Genomic DNA, 27,597 nt, shown 5'->3' with positions numbered 1-27,597 from the left:
TGCTTCCTGAGGCTGATAACACAGAAGAATTTATCCTCCGCAACAGAGGTGACTCTTAGTTGTGATATAGAGCGCTGTGGCAGGCTGGATCAGGAGTGAACTCACGGAGGCAGCTTTAATGCTCTATCAAAATTTAAATAATACAAAACCGGGAATAAGAAAACAAATCTAAAAAAACTGGGAAGTTAAGAACGTAGGAAAGTAGAAACCAGAAGCCTGGGAAAAACGCACAGCAATGTGCAAAGATGTGACTAGGGGCCCATAGGGCTTAAATGCACAGAGGATAATGAGGGAATGGGATACAGGAGCGAAACACAGCTGGAACCAATGGCAAATACTGAGACCCAGGCTGTATCCCAATTCAGGGTCTGCAGCCTTAAAGGCCGCATTTTAAGGCCGATTACGTCACAGCGACGCGACGAAGGCTGTCCCAATTCAAAGGCTGCTCGAAATGCGGCCCTCAAATGCGTCCTTCATTTCCCTGAATTTTAAGGACGTGGTGGTGTAGACTTCGTGGCCCAACATATCCCAGAATGCATAGCGCAGAGGTGGGTGTGGATAATTTTGCCGAAAAAAAAACGGCGGATGAGGGGTGCCCGAAGAGTAAACTTTAAGTAAGTACTGAATATCATGTCACTTATTTATGTGCAAATGTTTAATAACGAAGAACATCAAAACATGACTGTTGGCCACATGTCGGCAAAGTTATGTGACATAAGTGACGTTTGTACTAACTTGGTTTTACAGCCTTTACTTTAAAATATACGCTGTTCAATAGCTGACCTTAATCTTACAGAGAATGATCAAAGCTCATGTAGAAACAAACAAACAAATGAACAAAAGATTTTCTCCTTCATTTCTGTCAAACAAAGCTGTATGAAACGTTTCCAGCTGTTAGTATCATGGTTGCTAGGCAACCTGGGCAGCGCAACGGAGGCTAGACCGTCCCATATCACAAGCCTCGCACTTCCGGCCTTAGCGGTCTTTAAGTACGCGGCCCTTGAGGATCGTTGAGGCTGCGTACTTTAAGGCTGCAGACCCTGAATTGGGATACAGCCATTGATACAAAACTGAAAACACTGAACACAGGACTTGGAACTGTCAAAATAAAACATGAAACATGCAACATTTACAAAGACGCGGACTTGACACTGTCACGGCTGACGAGGCAAGCCATGTGGAGGTGAAGAAAGGACCCAAATGCACCCAGAGGTTGTGATTTGAACGAGCTGTCAAAACCAGATGACTATTGCACACACTAGAGAGCAGGCTGGATGGATGCACTGGACCCTCCAGTGGGGACCAAAGATGGCTGAAATGATCCAGATGGCAGATGGCTGAATGGGCCCCTCGGACCCTCCAGAACCCCAAGCGGACACAAGGAAATGCTGGCTGGGCTCTCTAGAAGCCCCAGTGGATGAGGCAGATGCCGGTGTGGGAGCCACGGAGTGCTGGTTTGGCTAACCTGAGCCTCCAGCAGATGCAGGGCCAGAAGGTATGGGGACCCCTGGCTGTATGGGTAGCTGAACTGATGGCCGAACTGACGGTTGAGTAAATAGCTGAGCTACTGATTGAACTGCAGGCTGTGCTAATGGTTGAGCTGCACACTAGGGAGAAGGTTGAACTGCATACTGAGGAGAAAGCAGAGCTAATGGTTGAACTGCAACCTGAGCAGGTAACTGAACTGCAGACAACAGAGCAGGAGACTGAGCTAAGGGCGACTGAGCAGGAGACTGAATTAGAGACTGAGCAGACAGCAACACAGGAGACTGAACTAGAGACTGAACTGATGAAAAAACAGATAGCAGAGCTACATGGGTTTTGTCTACAAACCCATGTACTGGAAATCTCGTTTGGCTCTTTGTGGAAGAACTTCTAATCCCTGATCCTATGAGGTTCTGGAGCTGGTGTGGATGAGTCACCCAGCTTGACTCCCTTGGCGTACTTAGCCCTGCAGTTTAAATCTTATCAGTCACACTTGTGTCCCCTGGTTTCTTTCAGCAGCTCCTCTTTCTGGCTTCTCTGTATAAATTTACATGTTCCATACATAAAATGAAGCAAGATCACATACAGGCCAAAGTGTCATGCCATTGCTGGTCTGGATGGGATACACTGCCTGAAATGGAGGCAAACTCTAACCCACAGGTGAATCGTCCACAGTTACACTTTGCCCAGTGTCATAAAAGGCAAGGCAAGGCAAGGCAAATTTATTTGTATAGCACAATTCAACAACAAGGTGATTCAAAGTGCTTTACAGAGACATTAGAAACAAAAGCAAACAAAAAGCATGATTTAAAATTGATTAAAACAAGCAAACAAACAAACTAACTAAACACACACATTTCACACCTGTTCGCGCGATCTGAACCCTTATCGTAAGGGGAGCTACCAGTCCTTCTGTGGACGAGCTACTTTCTATTTTAAATTCCCTGAATTTAAAATACTCTCTAGACCCAGTCTAGACCCAGCTGGGGAGCTACCCAGAGCTCTAAACCCACTTAACAAACAAACAAACAAACAAACAAACAAACAAACAAACAAACAAACAAACAAACAAACAAACAAACAAACAAACAAACAAACAAACAAAACAGTATATAAAATCAAAACAGATAAAATCAGAACAGTAGATAAAATCAGTAGTTAAAGTTTTGAAATTTAAGCTTAACAAACAAACAAAACAGTATATAAAATCAAAACAGATAAAATCAGAAATAGATAAGATCAGTAGTTAGTGTTAGTATAAAAGGGGAACCCGGTCCACCCACTAGTCCCACACAGTGCAGACTGCCTTCTAACATGTCTTGATTCAGGATAATCAAATCTGATGATCCTTGAGAGCTTTCATGTGAAAGCTCTTCAGAGACATTGTAGCTCTAAAAATTTCTCTCCATGTCTCAGCATCCCTCGGACTTTCAGTCAACTCCCCTCTTGACCTGTATACACCAAGGATGAGGATCCCAATGTAGGCCTACAAATGTGTGATGTCTTCATGATGTTTTTTCTGCTGGTCACTGAAAATAAGTTTCACCTCAGGACTGGTTATATCCAGAATAATTTTCTGATTGACTTGATATCTTGAAAATGACTTGCTGCAAACATGTATGTCCTGGTAAAATTCGTCTTATGTTAGCAGCTGAGCAGGGACTCTGTCACTGAGGGATTCCAAGTGACGGCCACCTTTAGATTTACTTTCAGAAACAGAATGAAATTATTTCTAAATTATCCTCCTATTGTGAGACATCTTCCTCTTCCATGTCACTGTATGCCTGACTCTCTTCAAATATGAGTTCTAGAGTCCTCTGACAGCTCAACCTTTTGGTCACACTGATTGTGGAAGATTCTGTAATGTGACATGGAAGTGTTTATCTCTTTTGCCCTCTGGACTTGTGTTTTGTGTTTTTGTTTGTTTGTTTGTTTGTTTGTTTGTTTGTTTGTTTTTCTGTTAAAAATTTCAAATGGGTCAATATGAATATTGTACAAGGGATAAATGATCGCTCGATTCAACAGGTCTGTCAGTAATCAAGCCTGGGTGTGGCTAGTGAAATTGAATTCAGCATTCCAAAATGCAAATAAAAAAATATTGATCAATCATTCAGTTCATAATTTAGCATGAAAGGGAATTATTGTTTCACTGAGGTACTACATAGCCTGTGTGTGGTAGGCAGGAATATTTTTTTTCAATTCAGAAATGAAATCTTCATTTAAAAACTGCATTTCCTACTCAAGTTTTAATTTTCCAATATTAAAATTAATTTGATAGAACAGAGGCAACATTTTGTATTTTGGTCTAGACAACCCAAAATGTGATGTCAAATCAAATCAAATCACTTTTATTGTCACATCACATGTGCAGGTACACTGGTACAGTACATGTGAGTGAAATTCTTGTGTGCGAGCTTCACAAGCAACAGAGGTGTGCAAAAAATACAATAACGTAAAACAAGCAAAATATAAGAATGGCTAAATCTGAGACTAATAAATATATGTACAATATATAATAGTATATGCATTACTGGATGTGTATACTAGATATGTTTTTCTACATGTGTGTGTGTGTGTGTGTGTTTGTGTATACATATTTTACAAATTACATAGAGTAAACAATAAAATAAAATATACAGAGGTTGGTAGTTGGACATGTGCAAAACAAGTGGCATTAATGTACAGTGTGGAGCGCATAATGTTCAAGTTCCAGTAGTGAAGCTGAGGTGTCTATGACGTGTTCAGCAGTCTGATGGCCTGATGGAAAAAGCTGTCTCTCAGTCTGCTGGTTCGGGACCGGATGCTGCAGAACCTCCTTCCTGATGGAAGTAGTCTGAACAGTTTATGGCTGGGGTGACTGGAGTCCTTGATGATCCTCCCCGCTTTCCTCAGGCACCGCTTCCTTTAGATGTCCTGGAGGGAGGGAAGCTCACCTCCAATTATCCATTCAGAGCACCGCACTACTCTCTGGAGAGCTTTGCGGTTGTAGGCGGTGCTGTTGCCGTACAAGGTGGTGATGCATCCAGTGAGGATGCTCTCAATGCTCTGCGGGGGCTCATGCCGAATCTTTTCAGTCTCCTGAGAAAGAAGAGACACTGCTGTGCCTTCTTCACTGTTTTGTTTATGTGTCCTGACCACATAAGATCCTCAGCCAGATGTACACCAAGGAAGCGGAAGCTGCTCACTCTCTCTACAGCAGCGCCGTTGATGGTGATGGGGGTGTGTGCTTCTCTGCACCTCCAGAAGTCCACTATCAGCTCCTTTGTCTTTGCGACGTTGAGGGTGAGATGGTTGTCTTGACACCAGTGGGTCAGGGCGCTGACCTCCTCCCTGTAAGCCTCTCATCACCGTTGGTGATAAGACCCACCACTGTAGTGTCGTCCGCAAACTTCACAATGATGTTGGAGTTGTTAGTGGCCGTGCAGTCATGGGTGTAGAGTGAGTACAGGAGAGGGCTCAGTACACACCCCTGTGGAGCACCAGTGTTCAGTGTGATGGGGGATGAGGTGATGCTGCCCAGTCTGACCACTTGGCTTCTGTCAGACAGGAAGTTAAGGATCCAGCTGCAGAGGGAGCTGCTCAGTCCTAGATCCTGCAGTTTCCTGTCCAGCTTCGAGGGAACGATGGTATTGAATGCTGAGCTGTAATCTACAAACAGCATTCTCACATACGTGTCTCTCTTCTCCAGGTGTGACAGGGCAGTGTGTAGTGTCAGGGCTATGGCATCATCGGTGGACCTGTTGTGGCGGTATGCGAAATGTAGAGGGTCCAGTGAGTCGGGTAGTGAAGAGCAGATGAAGTCCCTGACCAGCTTCTCAAAGCATTTGCTTACGATGGGGGTCAGGGCTACAGGTCGCCAGTCATTCAATGAGGAGATGGTGGAGGATTTGGGTACAGGGACGATGGTGGCCATTTTGAAGCAGGCTGGGACTACAGACAGAGAGAGGGAAAGGTTGGCTGTATCCCAATTCAGGGTCTGCAGCCTTAAAGTACGCAGTCTCAACGATCCTCAAGGGCCGCGTACTTAAAGACCGCTAAGGCCGGAAGTGCGAGGCTTGTGAAATGGGACGGTCTAGCCTCCGTTGCGCTGCCCAGGTTGCCTAGCAACCATGATACTAACAGCTGGAAATGTTTCATACAGCTTTGTTTGACAGAAATGAAGGAGAAAATCTTTTGTTCATTTGTTTGTTTGTTTCTACATGAGCTTTGATCATTCTCTGTAAGATTAAGCTCAGCTATTGAATGGCGTATATTTTAAAGTAAAGGCTTTAAAACCAAGTTAGTACAAACGTCACTAATGTCACATAACTTTGCCGACATGTGGCCAACAGTCATGTTTTGATGTTCTTCGTTATTAAACATTTGCACATAAATAAGTGACATAATATTCAGTACTTACTTAAAGTTTACTCTTCGGGCGCCCCTCATCCGCCGTTTTTTTCGGCAAAATTATCCACACCCACCGCCGCGCTATGCATTCTGGGATATGTTGGGCCACGAAGTCTACACCGCCACGTCCTTAAAATTCAGGGAAATGAAGGACGCATTTGAGGGCCGCATTTCGAGCAGCCTTTGAATTGGGACAGCCTTCGTTGCGTCGCTGTGACGTAATTGGCCTTAAAATGCGGCCTTTAAGGCTGCAGACCCTGAATTGGGATACAGCCGTTGAAGATGTGTGTAAACACTCCAGCCAGCTGAGCCGCGCATGACTTAAGGACTCGGCCGGGAATCCCGTCCGGACCAGTAGATTTGCGCGCGTTCACCTTCCTGAAGCACTTCCGCACATCCTCCTCAGACACAGTGTGCGCACTGACGTCATCCGCGGTGCGCGATGTCCACATGTGTAAATGCCAGGTCCTAGGAGGTTAACGATGCATGATGTTCTCCTACTGTAATGTCCTTTCTTACTACTGCTCTGATCTTCTTAACCAAATTCTCTTTGTCAATGCACTGCTCAGGTGAAGATTTGAATTTTCTTCTTGTTTGTTAATACTAATTAGCTATTTTTCAATAAATGTCTTTTCAATAAAAACACGAGGCACAATCAATATAAAGTCAACAGAGTGCATTCTAGCCACATTTAGAGTAAAGAAATGGAAAGACAATGACAATGAGAACAGTGTTTTGCCAAACCAATCACGTGGCTGCAATAGCATGAGTGCACACTGAGAACAGTTTTCTTTAAGTTGAACATTTAAAGTTTTTGGTATTGAACAGAAACTCCGTTTTATTTTATTTTTCAGACTGAGTGGCTGTTTCCTCTCAGAGAGAAGCTGTGAAGCTCTGTCCTCAGTTCTCAGTTCCCAGTCCTCTAGTCTGAGAGAGCTGGACCTGAGTAACAACGACCTAAAAGATTCAGGAGTGAAGCTTCTGTCTACTGCACTGCAGAGTCCACACTGGAAACTTAACACTCTGAGGTCAGATCAAAGGATTTTTTTTTTCATCAAATGATGTAACTAACCAATTAAAACTTATTAAATGTGAGTTTTTTCCATTTATTTTTGTGTCATAGGTTTTTTTTTTTTTTCATTATTTCTAAATCACAGTAGATTGCCACATTTATAATGTGTTTAAAATAAGGAATTAGCTATTCTAGGAACTCGTCATTGCCCCATCAATACACATTAAATTCAGGTTTGTGTGTGTGTTCTTTGTTTTTAGACTAAGTGGCTGTTTCCTCTCAGAGAGAAGCTGTAAAGCTCTGTTCTTTTCATAACAGTACAATTAATCTTGTGATCAAATGCGGTCTATTTTTTGTCCTCTAATATGCACATTAAAGACAAAATATAATTCTGCTTTCTTTCCCGTGATCAGTATTGAAAAAATTGAAATCATCATTTCATCTTACTAAGAGCAACTATATTTATCCCATATTAGGTCCTTATCATTGGCTCCCTGTTGAAACAAGAATTAAAATCCAAATTCTTCCGCTATACAAAGTCCTGCTTATTCAGGTTCAATGATATGTTAAAGACCTCATGAGACCGTATTCTCCAAGCAGAGCACTTTACTCTGGTGCCTTTGGTCACCAGTATACCCTCACCCAGATCAGCAATGATATAGAAAAAGAGATCAAAACTGGAAGCAAAAGAAATCAGAACTAGAAGCAACAACACTAGAAGCAACAACACTGGGGAGAATTTCTCCCCAGTCTCATATTTTCAAACTGTTGCAATGCCGCCTGTTTAATCTGTAAATCTCTGAGACCTTCTGTACTGAAATGTAATTAAAATGGTAAAAAAACTGATGCAATAGTTTTGCTTCCAACCCAGCTGTGATAGTTCCATGTGGTAGGTTAAAAATAATCATTATGTGCACAACCAGCTGAAGCAACACTAAAACGGATGATGTGACATCATTTTCAGTGCTCACTGCCATGCAACGAGGTAAGCAGTGAGCATTAAACAGCCTTACTTGTGATTCGTTAGAGTATTTAAAAATAGACTTAGATTAGAATAGAATAGAATAGAATAGAATTCAACTTTATTGTCATTGCACATGCACAGGTATAGGGCAACGAAATGCAGTTTGCATCCATCCAGAAGTGCTTTAGTGATATAGATATATTACAATATATATTAGCAATAATATAGATATGTAAGGTTAGGGTTTCATTTTTGATAAAGCATATAGGTAGGGGTGGATCAGGTGACCCTGAATCCATCCTGAGTCGCGCTTCCACACGTCTGGACTACTGGGGGAGTTCCCATGAAGTACTGAACATTTCTTCTCCACTCTTCTGCAACTTGAGCACATTAACATTTATCTCTGCTCTCTTGTAGATTGTATTTTGCTGTTTATGTTTTTTTTTCTCTTCAATTTTCCCTCATCCTGGTTCTGTTGGCAGTATCTTCACATTAAAATGGATATCTTCCTTCCATCTGTAGTCAAATACCGTGTAATAAACCACGGCAGACCAGATGACATTTCTATGCTTTTTTAGCATCTTTATTGTACACTTTCGACACGGTTGCTGGTATACATTCAAATGACTGCAGCTGTCCTGCTGCCAGCTGTAACAAAAACCATCAACAGCTAGCAGAGCACAGATTTTAAGCCGGAAAGACATGCTTGTAGGTGCCATGCAGTTGAGTCAATCTCACCTGCAGCAGCATTTCAGCCCACGCTCCACCAAACCTGCAGCTCTTCCCACCTCCGCCTCTTTTGCTATGTAGCTGCAATTTTGGCCACCACTCGGGGCAGGCTCCGCCTTTGGCTGGCCTGGACCTGGTTCAATTGAATGGATAGAGTGAGTGAGGGTCATTGTATCTGAAAAAAGAAGAACAAAGGCAAAATTTGACTGAAGCATTTTCAGGTCAATTGTTTTGTGTGTCTGCAGTCTGTCAGGCTGTCTGATCACAGAGGAGGGCTGTACTTCTCTGGCCTCAGCTCTGAGCTCCAACCCCTCCCATCTGAGAGAGCTGGACCTGAGCTACAATCATCCAGGGCCCTCAGGAATGAAGCTGCTGTCGGCTCAACTGAAGGATCCATGCTGGAGACTGGACACTCTCAGGTATGGAGAGAATGTCGGATAGAGGAAGAAGAGCTGGAAACATTTGCAGAAACATTAATGATAACTGACTTTTGCTTACCATTTATTCACCATTTGGACAGATCTCTGTTAGAGATGGCACGATACCACTTTTTTATGTCCGATACCGATATCATAAATTTGGATATTTGCCGATACCGATATGAATCCGATATAGTGTGTTTTTTAATCAATAAAACAGTTTTTTTAATATCTTGCTGCTTTTTGTATAAGTTCATACTCAAGTAAAAAAACAAAACAAAACACTAAATCTACTCTGTTATACCTGTATGTAAAAAATACACTGCACCCAAAATATTTCATAGTTCAGCAATACTGATCAATCTAATAAACTCAAACCTACTCCATCCTTCCTATTCTGGTATTTTAAAGAGTAAGCAACCTAACTAATAGGGCTCTAAAACTCCCAGCAAAGGAAAAAAAAAATAGGGAACCACCCCCCACCCTCCTCCCCATGATGCTTAATCGATGTAATCAACTTTAATTTGATGCAGTGTGAAAAAAAATGCACAGAAATAAATTATTTTCCAAGAATAATTAAATAGGTTCAACATCTTTCTTCAACAGAACTGCAGACTGCACAGATGGTATCTTCCCAAAGGAAAAAGTACTATAGCTTACTAGGGTATATTAGACTTAACAGTTACTATATACAGTAATGGACTTCTATACATTTTACATCAGATTAAAACTTTGGGTGTGAGATTCAGATAATTATTTATTAAAAGCTAGACATTTTAAATGAGAATAAGAAAGAAAAGTATGTCTTTGTGCCCCCCTTTCCCTGTTAATGCCCTATCGGCCCCCCTGGCTAAACTTTGTTAGACCCCGCCCCTGCACAGTTACCAGCCGTCAGCTGCGTAGAAAAAGATCCTGGTGTACAAAGTAATATTAACTAAATTCTAACAACAGCTTATCAAACTTAAACGTTCTGCCGTTGTTCAGCCGCTGGTTTCCTCTTTGTGCCGCGAAGTGGGCGATAAACAAACAAGAGAGAAAAGCCGATCAGCTGATCATTGATCAGTTTCATGATTGAAGTAGCAACAGGAGAGGGAGGGGGAGAGAGAGAGAGAGGCAGTCTCTCCATATATCGGTTGTTAAGCTTAAGGCTGGAATGCTTTACTAACATTCAGAGATGAACTTACACTCTTGATTTACTTCTCTCTGGGATCACTTCCTCAGAGATGAAATGTTGGTTTGGTAGCGAGGCTCCAAATACACACAGCCGCTCTATCACGTGATGCACACTGCTGCGACGTGCTACGGTTGTGAGCCGAGTATCGCCATGTCGCAAGTTTTGTGAGATGTTTTTTTGATATTTAATGGATCGGATTACATTTTTTTATTTTTCTCCGATACCTGATCCAGTAATTTAGGTCGGTATCGGACAGATACCGATACGTAATATCGGATCGGTCCAATACCTGATCCAGTAATTTAGGTCGGTATCGGACCGATACCGATACGTAATATCGGATCGGTCCATCTGTAATCTCTGTATGTTCAATGGTGCAGCGATTTTTAAGGGAAATTTTCATCCTCCCTTTTGACCAGATTAAGATCACATCTCTGTACAGAGACAGGTCTGCATACATTTATCCTAACTTACTGCAGACACTAAAAGCAGGGATAACTTTTAGCATAGCTTTATCAAAAGATGAAAAATAAATAATTATTAAAGCTTAATAATCAGAAAGTTTTTAGAACCTGTGATACAACAACCAAATAGAAATGCTTGATGAGCTTTGGCAGGTCTGTAGAACAGACGGTAAATTTATCATGTTTGAACTAAGTGAGTGAGATGAAGAGTGATGGTGTAGATGGACTACATACACTGACTGTCATACAGCCTGACTGTGAATTTCTCTGTTAAATTTTTTTATGAAAGGGTGAGGATTTAAAAATGAATCCTGAAGACAGGTATATATGTAGAGGTGGAGGAAGTGACAAAAAAGGACCCTTTAGAGGCCAAAAGACAAAACTTAAAAATCAAGAAATCAAAGCAGACATAGGAAGCATGAAAAACAATAAGGGCTCCTTGAAGTCTCCAAATACTAAAGCTTATAGAAATGTAATATGCATTTAAGCTTGACATTAATTAGATAAGTGATGGACAGAATTTAACTTTGGTAAATAAAAATAAAACAAGCCTGAACAGCAAGGAAGAAATCATATACTTTAGGTCATCTCTCAAGCAGGAAACAAAAAGAAAACCAAATGTATTTCATTTTATGGACTCCATTTTCTTTCTTTCCTCCATCACGCCAGTGCCAAAACACTCATCACCTACATGCCTGAACAGCTTTTGCCCTTTTGCACACAGAAAATATGGCAGTCTCCTGATGCGTCTTATCATCTTTTTGCTGATGATATTCAGCTATAATACTCATTTAAGCCTTCTGAAGTTCATAAACTCTCTGCTCCAATTGAGTGTTTAACCAACATTAAACAATGGTTGAACAACAATTGCTTACAGCTAAACCCAGACAAAACAGAATCTTTGATTATTGCACCAGACCAATGCCTGATATTAAACAGCAAATCGGTGATTTAGGTTCCTCACAGAAGCGTAACCTTAGAAATCTAGGTGTTACTTTTGATGAAGCTTTTTGTTTGGGGGGAAATTTAAATGAGCTGGTAGTAAGTAAGATAGTAAGCTTTTTTTCACTTGAGGAATGTTTCAAAACTTAGATCCATCATGTCAACAAGTGAACTTGAGATGATAATCCATCCTTATGTCTCTACAAGACTCAATTACTGTAACAGCCTGTTTACTTTTCTAAACAAGAAAGGGCTAGCTCGTCTACAGCCGTTGCAGAGTGAGCGAGGCTACTGACCCGATCGATCAAGGGAGCTTATATGACTCCTGTTTTAAAGTCGCTTCATTGGCTACCAATCAGATTTAGGTTCCTTTTTAGTTTTAACCTTTAGAGTACAGGGACATGCCCCTCCCTATATTGCTGATTTGATTCATACACATACCCCTTCTCAACCTGAGGTCATCAAATCAAAACCTTTTAGTGGTCCCCCATACTCGTTTTAGAACTCAAGGGGACTGATCTTTCCAAGCTGTTGCACCCAGACTGTGGATTGCACTTCCTCTACTTCTATGGTGTCTGGACTCGGTGGAGAACTTAAAAATGCAGCTAAAGACATTTTTATTTCAAAAAGCTTTTAATTAGACAAGGGGTTATGTTGTATTTATGATGTATTTATGACTGTATTGTGTTTTCTTTCCTTTCTTGTAAAGCACTTTGTGACACGTCTGTGCAAGGGGCTATATAAATAAACTTTACTTACTTACTTATGCAAGAATGCTCTTTGTTGACTTCAGCTCACCATGCAATACAGTTATTGCCTCCACACTGATTATTAAACTTGGAATCAGCAACTCCATCTGGACTTTCTGACCAACATGTCAAGTCATGCCAAAAATGCACTACCGCCATCACCCTTACAGACAACAACCTTGGCACTCCACAGGGCTTTGTGCTGAGCCCGTTCCTCTACTCCCTTTTCACCTGTGACTGCAGACCTAGGGTATGGATCCAACTGCATCATCAAGTCTGCAGATGACAATGATGAGTCTGACTATAGGGAAGAGGTAAAGCACCTAGTTGTATGGTGTGCTGACAATAACGTGCTCCTGAATACCAGCAAACATATAAGAGCTCCTTGTGGACTTCAGGAGAGAGAAGAGAGACACCCATGCCCCTAGGGCTGTTCAATATAATGATATATAGCAGATGACGATATAAAAACGTCTATCGTTTCATATTACACTATCATTTGTTCCATGCTGTCACAAAACTGTTTACGGCAATATTGTTTCATTGTTTTGATGGTCACTGTAGTGGCTATATTAATTTCTTAACCCATTTAAGATGGCACAGCAACAAGATGCAGCGACCCAGAGTCAGAGTCGAAAGCCCGGACTTCAAACTATATACCAGTTTTAAATCATGTTGACTGGCCACGTAAAACTAGAGTTATGATAAAAAATAAATGCAATGTTTTTTGTCTGAATAATGTGTTTACAGCGGGAAGAGCAATATATACATTAAGTGAATATATACACGGGGGACACTATATGCAGTAAGTGGCATTGTGTGCAGCAAGTGGATGAATTCTCTACATTAAATGAATTAAATAAGAATACACTATCTGAACATTTTACAAAATAGACAATCTGAACATATTAAAATTTTTAAAAAATTGAAATGTACATTGTGCCGGTGGGTTCAGACTGTCTAGAAGAGAGTCCTGTCTCAGTCACTTATGGATGCTGTGAGATGGCGGGTGTGTGAGTGTGGGGGGAGGGCTTGTTATGGTTTAGGGCCCGGATGGCTTGGGGATAGAAGCTCCTCTTGAGTCTCTCTGTCCTTGCCCGGAGGATGCGGAACCTTCTACCAGATTGCAGAAGTTGGAACAGTTTGTTGTCAGGATGGGACGGGTCCTTCAGTATCTGCGCTGCTCTAGTCCGGCATCTCCTGGTGTAGGTGTCCTGAAGCGGGGGGAGAGCAATCCTGCAGCAGCGTTCTGCTGTACGGATCACTCTCTGGAGAGCTTTTTGGTCCTTCACACAGCTGTTCCCAAACCACGATGTCATGTTCTGTGTGAGGATGCTCTCCACAGCACCTGCATAGAAAGTCCTGAGGATCGCTGGCAAGGCCCTGAACTTCCTCAGTTGTCGTAGGTGGTACAGGCGCTGCCTAGCCTTTTAGGTCTGGACCTGAATGTGGGCAGCCCATGTCAGGTCTGAGGAGATGTGGACACCAAGATACTTGAAGGACTGCACCCTCTCCACTGGAGTTCCCTTGATGATAATGGGCTTGTAGTCTCTGTGCTGACTCCTTCTGAAGTCCACCACCAGCTCCTTGGTCTTGCCAACGTTCAGCTGGAGATGGTTATCCTGGCACCATGATGCCAGATTCTTCACTTCGTCAATGTAGGCCGCCTCATCGCTGTTGGAGATGGCACCTGTTACCTGGTTCTTATTTGAGAAGAGACATACGACTGAAAGTCCATAGTGGGTCAACACAAATGATTTTATTAAAACGCATATATGTGGTGAAGATGGGCTCTGCAAAACATCAGCCTCGATCTCCCCCGAACAATAGGTGGGTGTGATATTTATACTTATGATGACCAGTAACTCGCGTCACCGCAGATGAAAAACAACATGCATGTTCCAGTAATTCTATCTCAGGAGATATTCTAAAAAAGAACAGCTACTTCCTTTGTTCCTCCAGATGCTTCCTGTTATTACACTCTTCTGGGCTTATCAGAACTAAACTGTCACGTATGCAGGTACACAACATTTGCAGTCAGTTCACTCAGGCAGACTATGTGTCTGTGTTTTAACCTCAGTACATGACCCCCCTCTACGTCATCTGTTACCAGGCAAACATCCATAGCACAGGGCACACGGCCTTTATTTCATCTCTTAAACAATCATGTATAATATGTGTTAAATTGTATATATAGGCAATTCTTTCAGCTTGAACTTTGCTCCATTGATCAGTCGAACTCGCGCCTGCTGTAGCTTCAAACCATTAATTAACTTCAACCCTTTAATAAGCACAAAAAGGCAATATATGTGTATATAAGATTATAATGTAGTTATACTAACACCTGAAATACAGACTTTAATATAACATCATCAGTTTCAATAAATGTGTCAATGAAATGATAATAATGATAAATCATAAGTGATGCAACAGTAATAATAATGAATAGTAAAATAATATTTCATCCCGACACACCCAACACCACTGTGTCGTCAGCAAACTTCACAATGGTGTTGGAGCCATGGGTGGCCACGCAGTCTGAAGTGTAGAGGGAGTAGAGCAGTGGTGAGAGGACACATCCCTGAGGTGCTCCTGTGTTGATGGTGATGCTGTTAGAGACGCATCTACTTAATTCGTGGCTGTGGCATGCTGGCTAACGTGGTTTTAACTTGGCTGTGTGAACAAATGGAGAAACTATGATTCCCCTTTTAACCATACAATGGATATGCCTACTGTTGCTTGGTTTTATCATTGGACTATGCAGTGTTTTTTATAGCCATATTAAAGGCTCGGACCTTTATGCAAATGACGGAATGCACTATTCAAAATTGGAACTGCTACATCTTAACACAAGGACTCGGCTGCCTCCCCAAACTTATGCGCGCTGTGTTGCTTTGGGGATAGCTCGCTGTCCACGCTATATTCACCGGGGCTGCCGTCATAATCTGCATGTGTATAATCATCCTGTGGGAAACGGACTTTCTCACCAAATACCATCTATTTGGTCAGCTTTCCGTCGTAACCCAACTAGACTGGACAGGAAAAAAAAGAGGTGCCAACATCACCAATTTTCAGCATCTGGAATTTGTACCATCTGGTGCTGTCACACATTCAGTCTTGGATTCTTCACCACTTAAATTGGCATTAATCAATGCAAGGTCCGTGGTGAACAAGACTTTCATATACCGTGACCTGTTTGTTTCTCATGGCTTGGACTTTCTCTTTATTACTGAAACTTGGCTAACTACTGATGATCTAGCTGCTTTTGTGGAATTCACTCCTGAAAACTGTAACTTCCTTAACACACCTAGGACCTGCCGTCATGGAGGAGGCTTAGCAACAGTTTTCAGAGATCACTTTAAATGCAGAATACTACCCAGAAGTGTCTACACCAGTTTTGAACTGCAACTGTTTATGCTGGATCTGTCCTCTCCTGTACTCTGTGCTCTAGTTTATAGGCCTCCTCACCTTAACAAAGACTTCATTAAGGAATTTTCGGATTTTCTATCTGTGACATTACCAACCACTGATAGGCTTCTAATCCTTGGCGACTTCAATATCCATATGTGTTGCCCCTCTAAACCTTTGGTTAGGGAGTTTTTACAACTCTTGGACTCATTTAATCTGACCCAGTCTGTCAACGGCCCTACACACAAGCAGGGCCACACTCTTGACCTCATCTTGTCATCTGGGCTCTCAGTGATCGGCGTTGAAGTGATTGATGTGTGTCCGTCTGACCATAATTTCATTTTGTTTAATGTTCCAATTCCTCACTCATCCCCCAAACAAACCCAGGCCCCCTCTCTTATATGCCCTATAACACCTGAAACTGCTCCCCAATTCTCAGCTGTCTTCACTGCTGCATTTAAGTTACTTGAAGACGTTTCACCTCTCATCCGAGAAGCTTTTTCAGTTCTAAGGTCAAATGGTGGAGAGTCCCAGATATAAACCTAGTGGGAGTGACCCCCCACAGAGGGACAAAAGGACCCCCTGATGATCCTCTAATCGCCTGAGCCAAGGTGTGAAACTGGGTGTGGGTCCCAATCAGCCAGAGTTTTCGGGTGAGTTCACCATAGATGCCCTCTAGATCAAGATCAGCCAGACCCTGCAGGAACTGGAAATCCTTCTACCCTCTCCAATCTTAGAAGAGGTTTACAAGTTTGTGGACAAGGCTCAGCGGGCCCAACACTATAAAGGAAAAGAAAGACAACGCAGGAAATTTCACACCTTGCTTTCAAAAACACACACTCCTCATCCTGAACCTACACAACCCAGAGAAGAAAACACACCTGCACAGACTGGGATGTATTCAAGGTGCAGGACACTGACAATCGTGTCGCATTGGACAGTTACACCTCCACTGTCTTGGACTACATCTGTTTCTGTGCGGACAATGTAACAACTTGGAAACGATTCCGTGTGTTCCCTAATAATCCACCCTGGATGACACACGGAGTTCAACAACTTATTCGAACAAGGAACAACGCTTTCAAATCCGGGGACCAGGAGGCATACAGTGCTGCCAGGGCCAACCTGAGAAGAGGCATCAAGACTGCCAAGCAGCAGCACAGGAGGCGTATCGAGGCCAGGTTTGAGAACAACACAAACCCAAGGCAGGTCTGGGAGGGCATCAGGGCTATCACGGACTACAAAAGAAGAACACCATCACCCTCAGCCAACAGTTCTACTCTGGCTGAGGATCTAAATCTCTTTTATGCCCGTTTTGACAGGGAGAACACCGACCCTGTCCTGTCCCCTCTCCCCTCAACCGACCCTGCTCCGGTCCTGAGCACTCATGAGCTGAGGCGTGTGTTCCGGAGCATTAACACCAGGAAGGCGGCCGGGCCGGATGGAGTGCTGGGCCGGGTGCTAAAAGACTGTGCTGCGGACCTGGCGGACGTCTTCACCTCTATATATAACACCCCGTTGTCCTGTTCACTGGTACCATCCTGTTTCAAAGCAGCAACCATCGTTCCCATCCCAAAACAGTCAAATGTCACATGTCTGAACGATTTCAGACCTGTGGCACTCACCCCCATTCCCGCCAAATGCCTGGAGAGACTGGTCATTAAACACATCAGAGCTGCTTTTCCACCATCCCTGGACTCGCACCAGTTTGCATACAGGGAGAACCGGTCAACCGAGGATGCGATCGCCACAGTGCTGCACACATTACTGAAGCACTTGGAACACAGGAACACCTATGCACGGCTCCTCTTTGTAGACTACAGCTCGGCTTTTAATACCATCCGGCCATACAAACTCCGTCCCAAACTCCACCAACTGGGACTTAACTCCTCTCTGTGCAACTGGATTGTGGACTTCCTCACTAACCGTAGACAGAGTGTCAGAGTGGGTAAGAACACCTCTTCCACCCTTGTGGTCAACACCGGTGCCCCTCAGGGGTGTGTTCTGAGCCCTCTGCTATACACTCTCTTCACCCATGACTGTATTTCCTCCTGCGCGTCCAATCTCATTGTTAAGTTTGCAGATGACACTACAGTGCTCGGACTTATATCCAACAATGATGAGACAAACTATAGGACAGAGGTGCAACAACTAGAGTCATGGTGCCACGACAATAACTTGGTCTTAAACACCAAAAAGACCAAGGAGATCATTGTAGATTTCCGGAAGAGGGGCCATAACAACCATCTGCCTCTCTTCATTGGCAGTGAGGCGGTGGAGAGGGTGAGCAGTTTTAAATTCTTGGGGGTAACTGTGACCGAGGACCTGTCCTGGGGCAACCATATCACCTCAGTTGTACGGAAGGCCCAACAGCGCCTCTACTACCTGAGGAGACTGCGGAGCGCACACATTCCCAGATCTCTGATGTTGAACTTCTACAACTGTGCCATCAGCAGCGTTCTGACGTATGGATTTCTAGTGTGGTTCCCCAGCTGCACCAAGGCCGACCAGCAAGCACTCCAGCGGGTGGTGAAAGAAGCTGGCAGAATTATTGGAACAAGTCTGCCAGAGATCAGTAATATCTTCCCCACTCGCTGTCTGAGGAGGGTGCACAGTATCCTGCGGGACCAACATCACCCTGCGCGCCACCTTTTCCATCTGCTGCCCTCAGGGAGAAGGTACAGGTCTATACAGGCCAGAACATCCAGACTGGCCAACAGCCTGTATCCACAGGCTGTGAGGCTCCTGAACTCTCTGCCCCCCTCTCACGGACAATAACCATATCCAACTTCTTAATAGCAATGAACTGGTCTGCATTGGTGCATCATATCTTTATTCTCTTCCCCCTCCTGCCCCCCCCCTCTTTCTTAAATAGATAACTATCATATCTGATATCATATCTCACAGTACAATAATATTGAATGGGTTGCATTGTTGTATTTTGTCATGTTTCTCAGGTCTTTGTCTGAATTTCTACGAACATTATTGCTAAGGATTGTCTTATTGCATTGGAGTCACACTGGGTTAAATATGTACACTTGGGTTTTAAGGGGTATTTATTATTTTCTTCTTTTTTTGGGGTTGTATGGAAGCCCCAAACGCAATTTCATTGTTCTTGACAATGACAATAAATAAATAAATACTAAATACTAAATACTAAAATACACCTGAAGACAGTCAGGAGAAATGGGTTAAGAACTTTTCAGACAGAATTCTCACTGAACCTGAAAAGAGAGTATTAGCCAAAGGACTCAATTTTGCCATTTCTCCACAACAGTTTCCCATAGTGGACCTCATCACAGCCACAGAATCTGCCATACGGATTAATAAATTATCACAGACAGAAGCAGAGCAAATCAGGATGAAAGTCTCAGCCACGCTCTCCAGTGCCAAAGTCCCTCCATCCAACCTCACAATACAGGAAAAGAAGGCCGTCGCTTCCCTGAGCAAAGACCACAACATCACTGTTTTACCAGCTGATAAGGGAAGATGCGCCGTGGTCCTAAACACTACAGATTACCATACAAAGATCACTACTCTCCTCAGTGACAACAATACCTACGAAGCCTTAAAGCGAGACCCCACAAGCAGCTACAAAAAGAAAGTTATAGCTTGCCTTCAAGACTTTGAAAAGGACAAAATTATTGACCGCCTTACATATCACCGCCTTTACCCAGGGGATGCCATACCCTACATCTACGGACTTCCTAAAATCCACAAGGAAGCTGTCCCACTCAGACCCATAGTCAGTAGCATAAACTCAGCCACTTATAACATTGCTAAACACCTTGCTACCATCCTTGCTCCTCTCGTGGGGAACACCCCACACCACATCAAGAACTCCACCGACTTCACCGGCAAGGTCCAGAAACTTACCCTGGATCCAGATGAAACCATGGTGTCCTTTGATGTAGTCTCTCTCTTCACTTGCATACCCACCACGGAGGCCGTGGAGACTGTCAGAAAACGACTACAAGAAGAAAGCTCCTTGGAGGACAGGACCAACTTCACACCCGATCAGATTTGCACACTGTTAGACCTCTGCCTCACCACTACATATTTCAAATACAACGAAGGCTTTTACAGACAAAAACATGGCTGTGCCATGGGCTCCCCCGTGTCACCTATTGTAGCCAACCTTTACATGGAGGAAGTGGAAAGGAAGGCTCTTGGCTCTTTCAAAGGAAGAGTACCCAGCCACTGGTACAGATATGTGGACGACACCTGGGTCAAGATCAAGACACAAGAAGTGGAATCCTTCACTGCGCACATGGACGCTGTGGATAAAAACATCAAGTTCATCAGGGAAGACACAAAGGACAACTGTTTGCCTTTCCTGGACTGCGCTGTGCACATTGAGGAGAACGGCAACCTCAACATCGAGGTTTACCGGAAGCCCACACACACGGACCAGTACCTCCTCTTTGACTCCCATCACCCTCTGGAACACAAACTTGGAGTAATTAGGACCCTACACCACCGGGCAGAACATGTTCCCTCTAAGCCTGAAGGTAAAAAGAAGGAACACACACATGTAAAGGAAGCACTCAAAACGTGCGGCTATCCTAAATGGGCGTTCTTAAAGTCAGCAAAGAGGCACAGAAAAGAAGACCAGACACCAGCGAGGGAGGATAAGAAGGACAGACGCAACAACATTGTCATCCCCTATGTAGCCGGTGTATCAGAAAAACTCAGGAGGGTTTTCTCCAAGCATGACATCCCGGTGCATTTCAGACCCAGCAACACGCTCAGACAAAAACTGGTTCACCCGAAAGACAAAACTCCAAAACACAGACTTAACAATGTGGTGTATGCTGTACAGTGCAGCGAGGAATGCTCAGACCTCTACATTGGAGAGACCAAACAGCCACTTCACAAGCGCATGGCACAACACAGAAGAGCCACCTCCACAGGACAAGACTCAGCAGTCCATCTGCATCTTAAGGATAAAGGACACTCCTTCGAGGATGCCAATGTTCACATTTTGGGCAGAGAGGACAGATGGTTTGAAAGAGGAGTGAAAGAAGCCATCTATGTCCACTGTGAGCGACCAACTTTGAACAGAGGCGGTGGTTTACGACACCAACTGTCTGCCATCTATAATCCAGTTTTGAGATCCCTTCCCAGACGCCTTAACGCCCACTCACATCCTGGGCCATCTGATCTCAGGAATTCGCATGTTAAGGTGGGGCCAGGTTTCACAATGAACTCACCCGAAACTCCAGTTTCACACCTTGGCTCAGGCGATTAGAGGATCATCAGGGGGTCCTTTTGTCCCTCTGTGGGGGGTCACTCCCACTAGGTTTATATCTGGGACTCTCCACCATTTGACCTTAGAACTGAAGAAGCTTCTCGGATGAGAGGTGAAACATCTTCAAGTAACTTAAAGAAGTCCAGACGCTTTTCTTTGCAAGCTCCTTTGACTTCCACACTAGAAGTATTTCTCCAGTCTTGGAAAGACTCATTGTCTGTTTTTCATTGTGCTGATAAACTTTTTTCTGACTTTAAGGTTATTTCCCTGTCTGGATTAACTAAAATTGTAAACGCAGCTCGATGTACAACCTGTTTTTTGGATCCTCTACCAGCCTGGGCTATAAAGGAACTGTGGTCAAGGTCAAGGTCAAATTTATTTATATAGCACATTTCAAACAGCCGATGCTGCACAAAGTGCTTAACAATATAAAAATGGCATTAAAAAGCAACAATGTAATACAATAATAACAATAAAAAACAATAATAGGACAATAAAAGAATTCAAACAATAACTAAAACTAATTCAAATAAGACCAAAATGCTTCCGTCATAGTGTGTTAAAAGCCAGGCATAGAAATGTGTCTTTAGTAATGATTTTAATTGCTCAAGTGTTTGTGCAGATCTAATATTTAAGGGGAGACTATTCCAAAGTCTGGGACCTGCCACAGAGAAGGATCTATCACCACGGGTTTGAGATAAGTCCGTGGGATTGACAGCATTAGTTTTGAGCTAGACCTCATGGTTTTTCCTGGAGCATAGGCAGAGAGGAGCTCAGACCGGTAAGGAGGTGCTCGGGCATTAAGTGACTTAAAAATAAAAAGTGAAAGTTTAAATTGGATCCTGTAGATCCTGCCAGTTAACAGGCGAGCAGCTGCATTTTGAACCATCTGAAGACGATGGATGGTGGCCTGATCTAGACCATAATACAATGAATTGCAGTAGTCCAACCTGCAAGTAAGAAAAAAGACGTTAGTCGGGAGGTATGGCTTTACCTTGGCCAGCTGTCTTAACTGAAAGAAGCAGGACTGAACTACTGCACTCACCTATTCAATTTAAAAGAACCATCAATGTAGACACCGAGGTTTTTTACATTAAGAGGAAAGGGCGCCCAGAGTGCTGTTGATATGATTAAAGTTGCCAAAAATGACAACCTCAGTTTTATTTTCATTTAGCTTTAAAAAATTTAATGACAACCACTGTTTGACATCGTCAGCGTAATGAGAGCTGCGGATGGTCTGACCCTGCTTTTAAAGGTAGATAAATCTGCCAATCATCAGCAAAACAGTGAAATGAAATGCTGTACCGCGAGAAGATGGAGCCCAATGGCAACAAATAGAGTGCGAACAGGGCAGGACCCAAAATAGAGCCTTGAGGTACACCGTATTAAAGAGGGGCTATTTTGGAGTTGTGAGGGCCCATATTGACATGAAAAGACCTTTCTGACAAATAGGACCGAAACCACTGTAGGGCAGATCCTTTTAGGACAGCATGAAATTCTAGCTGTGATAACAGGATGTCATGGTCGACTGTCTCAAAATCTGCTGACAAGTCCAACAATAAAAGGGCAGCAGGGCTGCCAGAGTCCAGAGTTAAAAGAATATCGTTAAAAACCCTTAAAAGTGCCGTCTCAGTGCTATGTAGTGATTTAAAACCAGATTGAAATTTTTCAGAGATCATATTAAAATCAAGGTGGGCCTGCAACTGTAGGTAGGTAGACCACTTTCTCCAAGACTTTAGATCAGGGGTGTCCAAACTTTTTGCAAAGAGGGCCAAATTTTATAAAGTGAAGATGCCTGGGGGCCAATGGTTCCTTTTGACTTTTTTTTTCCATAACAAAGTTACAGTACATGAAAAAATAATGAAGAACAATTTTAATAGTCACAATTACCTTTATTTTTAAAATAGAAATGTACCTAAATAAAAGACACTCAGGCAAGCATTTACAACTCTAAAGACACAATTCCGCCTTTCATTTATATCTGGAGAGTCAGACAACAGTGAACAAACTGTATAGAATACCCTAAATTTCCATGAGTTTGCAATATCTTTGCCTAATGAACATTTAAACAGGAGTTATAAGTAATGAAAAGTGTTCTGTTATCAATAAAGTTTTTTTTTAAGTGAATTTTGCCCTTGACTTTTACAAGACCTTTCAGGAAGCCAAAGTTTTTCACATCTACTGCACAACTGGAAGTTCACTTGCCGCAAGAAATAAACACATTTGTAAATTTACACAATATGTACACAACACACTCAACTATGAATTAAGAGCATAACATCAACAGTTAAAACCAAATCTTAAGAGTTTTAGAAAATACGTTTCCTTTTGTGGATTGCATTAGCATGCTTTATGCTTTTTACTGTTCAGGAACACATGACTAATGCAGGGATGTCACTCCTGGAGGCCTGCTCTTCATTTGATTCAACTGTGCTAAACCAGAAATAACTAAAACATGCATAGCAGCTCTCCAGTACAGAATTTGGACATCCCTGGACTAATGAGAGGGGTGATACTGAGATCTAGATTTTAGTAAAGCAATTAGGTCTGATTTGAGGGCAGTGGTTGAGATGCGTAAAATATCACGCAAGTGGGAGTCACTCATCCTTGATCTCAATCGGTTCTTGTTTAAGTTCATGACAGAGAATGTTTGCTCACACAAATATGTGGAACCAAATAAGCTCAGCATTTTCTTAGCAAGAGATCGCACTTCAGGAAACCTGTCTTTGTCTAGCTGCCGATAAAAGTCAACAAAAGAACACTGCCGGTGTTTTCCACTCATCGTCACACTGCAGCTCAATGAGCTCCAGCTGAAGCTGCGGAGGAGCATCATCAGGGTCCACGGAGAAGGGAGATGAGAAAAGCAGCATGTCTTTTTCAATAGCTGCAAAGTCCTGAAAGCGTTTATTAAATTCTCCAGAAAGAGACGCAATAGCTGTTGCGTACCTCTTCATTTGGACATTAATGTCCACTGGGAAACTGTCAATAACCTCTTTCAAAGCTGGGAAGTGTGCAGTACAGGGCTCTGTTAGGGACAAGTGTCTTTGGAAAAGTTGCAGTTTGGTTCCAAAGGCCTTGATGTGAGCGTATAGTTGGCTCACCACTGCGTCTTTTCCTTGAAGATTAACATTCAGCGCATTCAGATGCTTCGTAATGTCAACCAAAAAAGCCAAATTTGCCAGCCATACAGGATCAGACAGTTCTTCCATTGGTTGTCCCTTCTCATCTAAAAACTGTCTGATTTCCTCTCTGAGAGAGAAAAATTGCTGTAGTGCAGACCCCCGACTTAGCCACCTCACATCATTGTAATAAATTAAGCTACCATATTCAGCCTGGATGTCGTGAAGAAACTGCTTAAACTGTCGGTGGTACAGAGCTTTAGAGCGAATACAGTTGACTGTCTTTGCTACGGGTTTCATAACATCATCAAATTTGAGATGTTTGGCACAGAGAGCCTGCTGATGAATGATACAGTGAAGTTTAACAGCGTTACCTGCTTCTTTGCTGACTTTATTGCAGATCAGTGTGGACAATCCGCTTCGCTCACCAGCCATGGCAGGTGCACCATCAGTAATGATCCCAGAAACTTTACTCCATGGTAGTTTCATATCATCAACAGCTTCACAAACAGAAGCCAATTCTCTGCTTTGACCCTTAAGGCTTTTGAGATCCAGCAGCTCGTCTGTCACGTTCATCTTGTCGTCGACTCCTCGTAAATAAATCAGCAGTTGCGCGGTATATCCTCACCTCTTCGTGCCACAGTGATGCGTGCCAAGCAAGCATTCAGAAATTCTTGCTTCTTCTCGGGGCAAATGTTCTCCGCCATTTTCATGACACAGTCTTTGACAAACATACATTCAGTGAAAGGTTTGCCATGTTTAGCTATTAACATAGCCACTTCGTAGCTGGCTTTCGTGATATTTTCATGTGTCTCACAGGCCCGCGTGAAAAATCGCTGTTGCAAAGCCAGAGCAGCTTGGAGTTGCTTTACTTTTTCAGCGCGCTCACTCCCTGTTAGCTTGTTATATGCTGCAACATATAACAAGCTAACATGTTTAGTCTCGTAGTGTCTCCTAATGTTAAAATCCTTAAACAAGGCAACAGTCTCTTTACAAATCAGGCAAACACAATTGCCTCGAATTTCAGTTAAAAAATACTGCAATTCCCACCGCACCATCAACCTTTCTCTTTTTTTGTACAGTCGCTGATAGGTTTGTAGCATAAACCATATTGGTTGGAACGTTAAGGACAATTTAATTACACAGCAAAGCAAGACACGAGTAGGCAAAGATCTTTATGTTTCTCGTGCACGGGAGAGAACTGGACAAACGCTGTTCCTTCGCTTGACCCCAGTTGCTCTCATCTGCTCCCCCGTAACACTGCTCTTTTATTGAGGTTACATGAATATACATAGGTTCATTAACATACGACGTATACATACACACAAAGAGTACCTTGCCTGTGTGTTGTGTAAGTGTGTGTTTGTGTGTGTGTGTGTGTGTGTGTGTGTGTGTGGGGGGGGGGGGGGGGGGGGGGGGGGTCAGAGTGTGACCCCATAAACAACTTCCCTAACCCTGCTGGTTTGGAAGTCCAACAGTTCATCTAAACAAAAGGCACTTAGCCTAAAACAGATATAGACACGTTTATCCTACCATAAAACAATAAGAGAAGGTACGCCCTCTCCCATGCTCCCAGAATATGGGTGTGAATGCCAGAACACTCTGGAATGCACACCAAGCCTATGCAGACTGCCAAAGATCACACATCCTATCACTACACAATCGATTATACACCGCTAAGCATATATGGTTAAATATTTCTAAGCATAAATGACAATAAACAATATAAATCTAACAGTCGCCATGGCAGAAATGAGCAGAGAAGGGCGGGCTCGCAGCACAGGTGCAAGTAGCAGAAAAAATGTGCAGCCACCATGTGGTGAAAAAAGGAATTACACCTCTAAAGCCAGGATTTATTTATTCAGACTTGGAAAGTGAGCCATAAATTATACATAATTAGACTGAAGCTGTGGGCCACATGAAATCTGCCCGCAGGCCAATCACGGCCCGGACTTTGGACATGCCTGCTTTAGATAGAAAAGGAAGCTTTGAGATAGGCCTGTAGTTGGACAGAACAGTTGGGTCCAGGTTTTTTAAGAAGAAGCTCAACTATAGCTTGTTTAAAGCATGATGGGACGCAGGGACATATTAATTAATCTCAGGATAAAAGGCCCAACAGTATTAAAAGTGCTTTTAAGCAAGCTTGGAAGGAGACAATCAGAGGGGCAGTGTGATGATCTTAGGTTACTAACTACCGTGATCAAGTCATTAAGGGAGACGGGATCAAACTGCTCTAAGACAGCTGAGCACACAGGAGAAAGACTTGGATCTGAAGCAGCAGACAACGAGACAAGGGCCCTAATCGATAGGATCTTGTCATTAAAAAATGCTAAAAAATCATCGCACATACTTGGTGAAGAAGTGACTCCAGAATTATCACGTGAACTAAGAAAGCGATTAAGGACATTAAAAAGTACCTGAGGCCTGTGACTGTTTACTGACACTAAGTTTGAGACAAACTTTGTCTTTGCAGTTTTTACAGCTTTTTGGTGAGCAGAAAGACGAGTCCTTAAAATCTGTAGGGAAACATGCAATCTGTCCTTTTTCCATCTCCTTTCAGCGCGTCTGTAGTCACTTCTGAGGGAGCGCGTATGTTCATTTAACCACGGCTCTGATAAATGCTTAGCGCGCACAGTCCTGAGCGGAGCAATAGAGTCCAAGATATCAGTGCAGGTAGAATGAAGAATGTCCGAAAGGTCCTCAACACTTTTACAGTTAGAGTTCATTATTCCAGAGTCCATAAAGGCAGCAGAAAAAGCGGGCGCTGTTAGAGCATTAAGCGCTCACTTTTTGCGTGCTGGGACGTACGGCTTATCTACCGAGCAGCACAGCGTTAGAGTGAACAACACAGGAAGATGATCGGAGATATTTCGGATATTTCTGTGATGCACACATCTAGCCCGTGGGAGAGCACCAAGTCCAGTGTGTGACCTTTTTCATGCGTGGGACCGGTAACCCACTGGGTCAAGTTAAAAGAGTCAATAATATTTAAAAAGTCCTTGACCAAAAGTTTAGAGTCACAGCAGACATGGATGTTAAAATCACCAAGGATTAAAAAACTGTCAAATTTAAGAACGATTCCAGCCATAAAACCTGAAAACTCTTTGATAAAATCCTTGTTAAACTTGGGAGGGCGGTATATGAGGGCACACAGCAAAGGCGCAGCAGAATTCAGGTGTAACTCAAACAGCTGGAGTTCAAAACTAGAAAATGAGTCGTGCTGTAATGTTTGATGGCAATGAAATCGAGCCTCCCCCCCTACCAGAGGGCTAAGGGAGACTGAAGAATGAGAAATTAAGAGGAACCAGTTCCGAAAAAGCTACAGACTCACCGGGTTGAAGCCATGTTTCTGTCAGAAACAGAAATTCCAACTGTTGTGACTTTAGCAAGTCGTTTAATACAAACGTCTTGTTTGCTAATGATCTTACATTTAGTAAAGCCATTTGGAGTTTGCGACAACAGGCAGGATCCATCTAAAGATGCACTCTGCTG

At 43.0% G+C, this 27,597-nt stretch overlaps 1 protein-coding gene across 2 annotated transcripts in view; it reads left to right on the top strand.

The window, feature by feature from the left end:
* The window catches only part of LOC146563394 (NACHT, LRR and PYD domains-containing protein 3-like), a 73,891-nt gene that overhangs the window by 36,124 nt on the left and 10,170 nt on the right, over positions 1–27,597 (top strand). For both annotated transcript variants that reach the window (XM_085290467.1, XM_085290466.1), the window contains 2 exons: positions 6,729–6,902; positions 8,825–8,998. In XM_085290467.1, coding sequence (XP_085146593.1) covers positions 6,729–6,902; positions 8,825–8,998 — 348 coding nt within the window. The remainder of the gene's footprint in view (positions 1–6,728; positions 6,903–8,824; positions 8,999–27,597) is intronic.

The sequence above is a fragment of the Mchenga conophoros genome, linkage group LG11 (genome assembly GCF_057382185.1).
Source record: "Mchenga conophoros isolate Kocher_MC1m ecotype Shallow Benthic linkage group LG11, M_conophoros_male_GT1.1, whole genome shotgun sequence".
Lineage (NCBI taxonomy): Eukaryota > Metazoa > Chordata > Actinopteri > Cichliformes > Cichlidae > Mchenga > Mchenga conophoros.
This window is presented reverse-complemented; position numbering and strand designations above follow the sequence as displayed.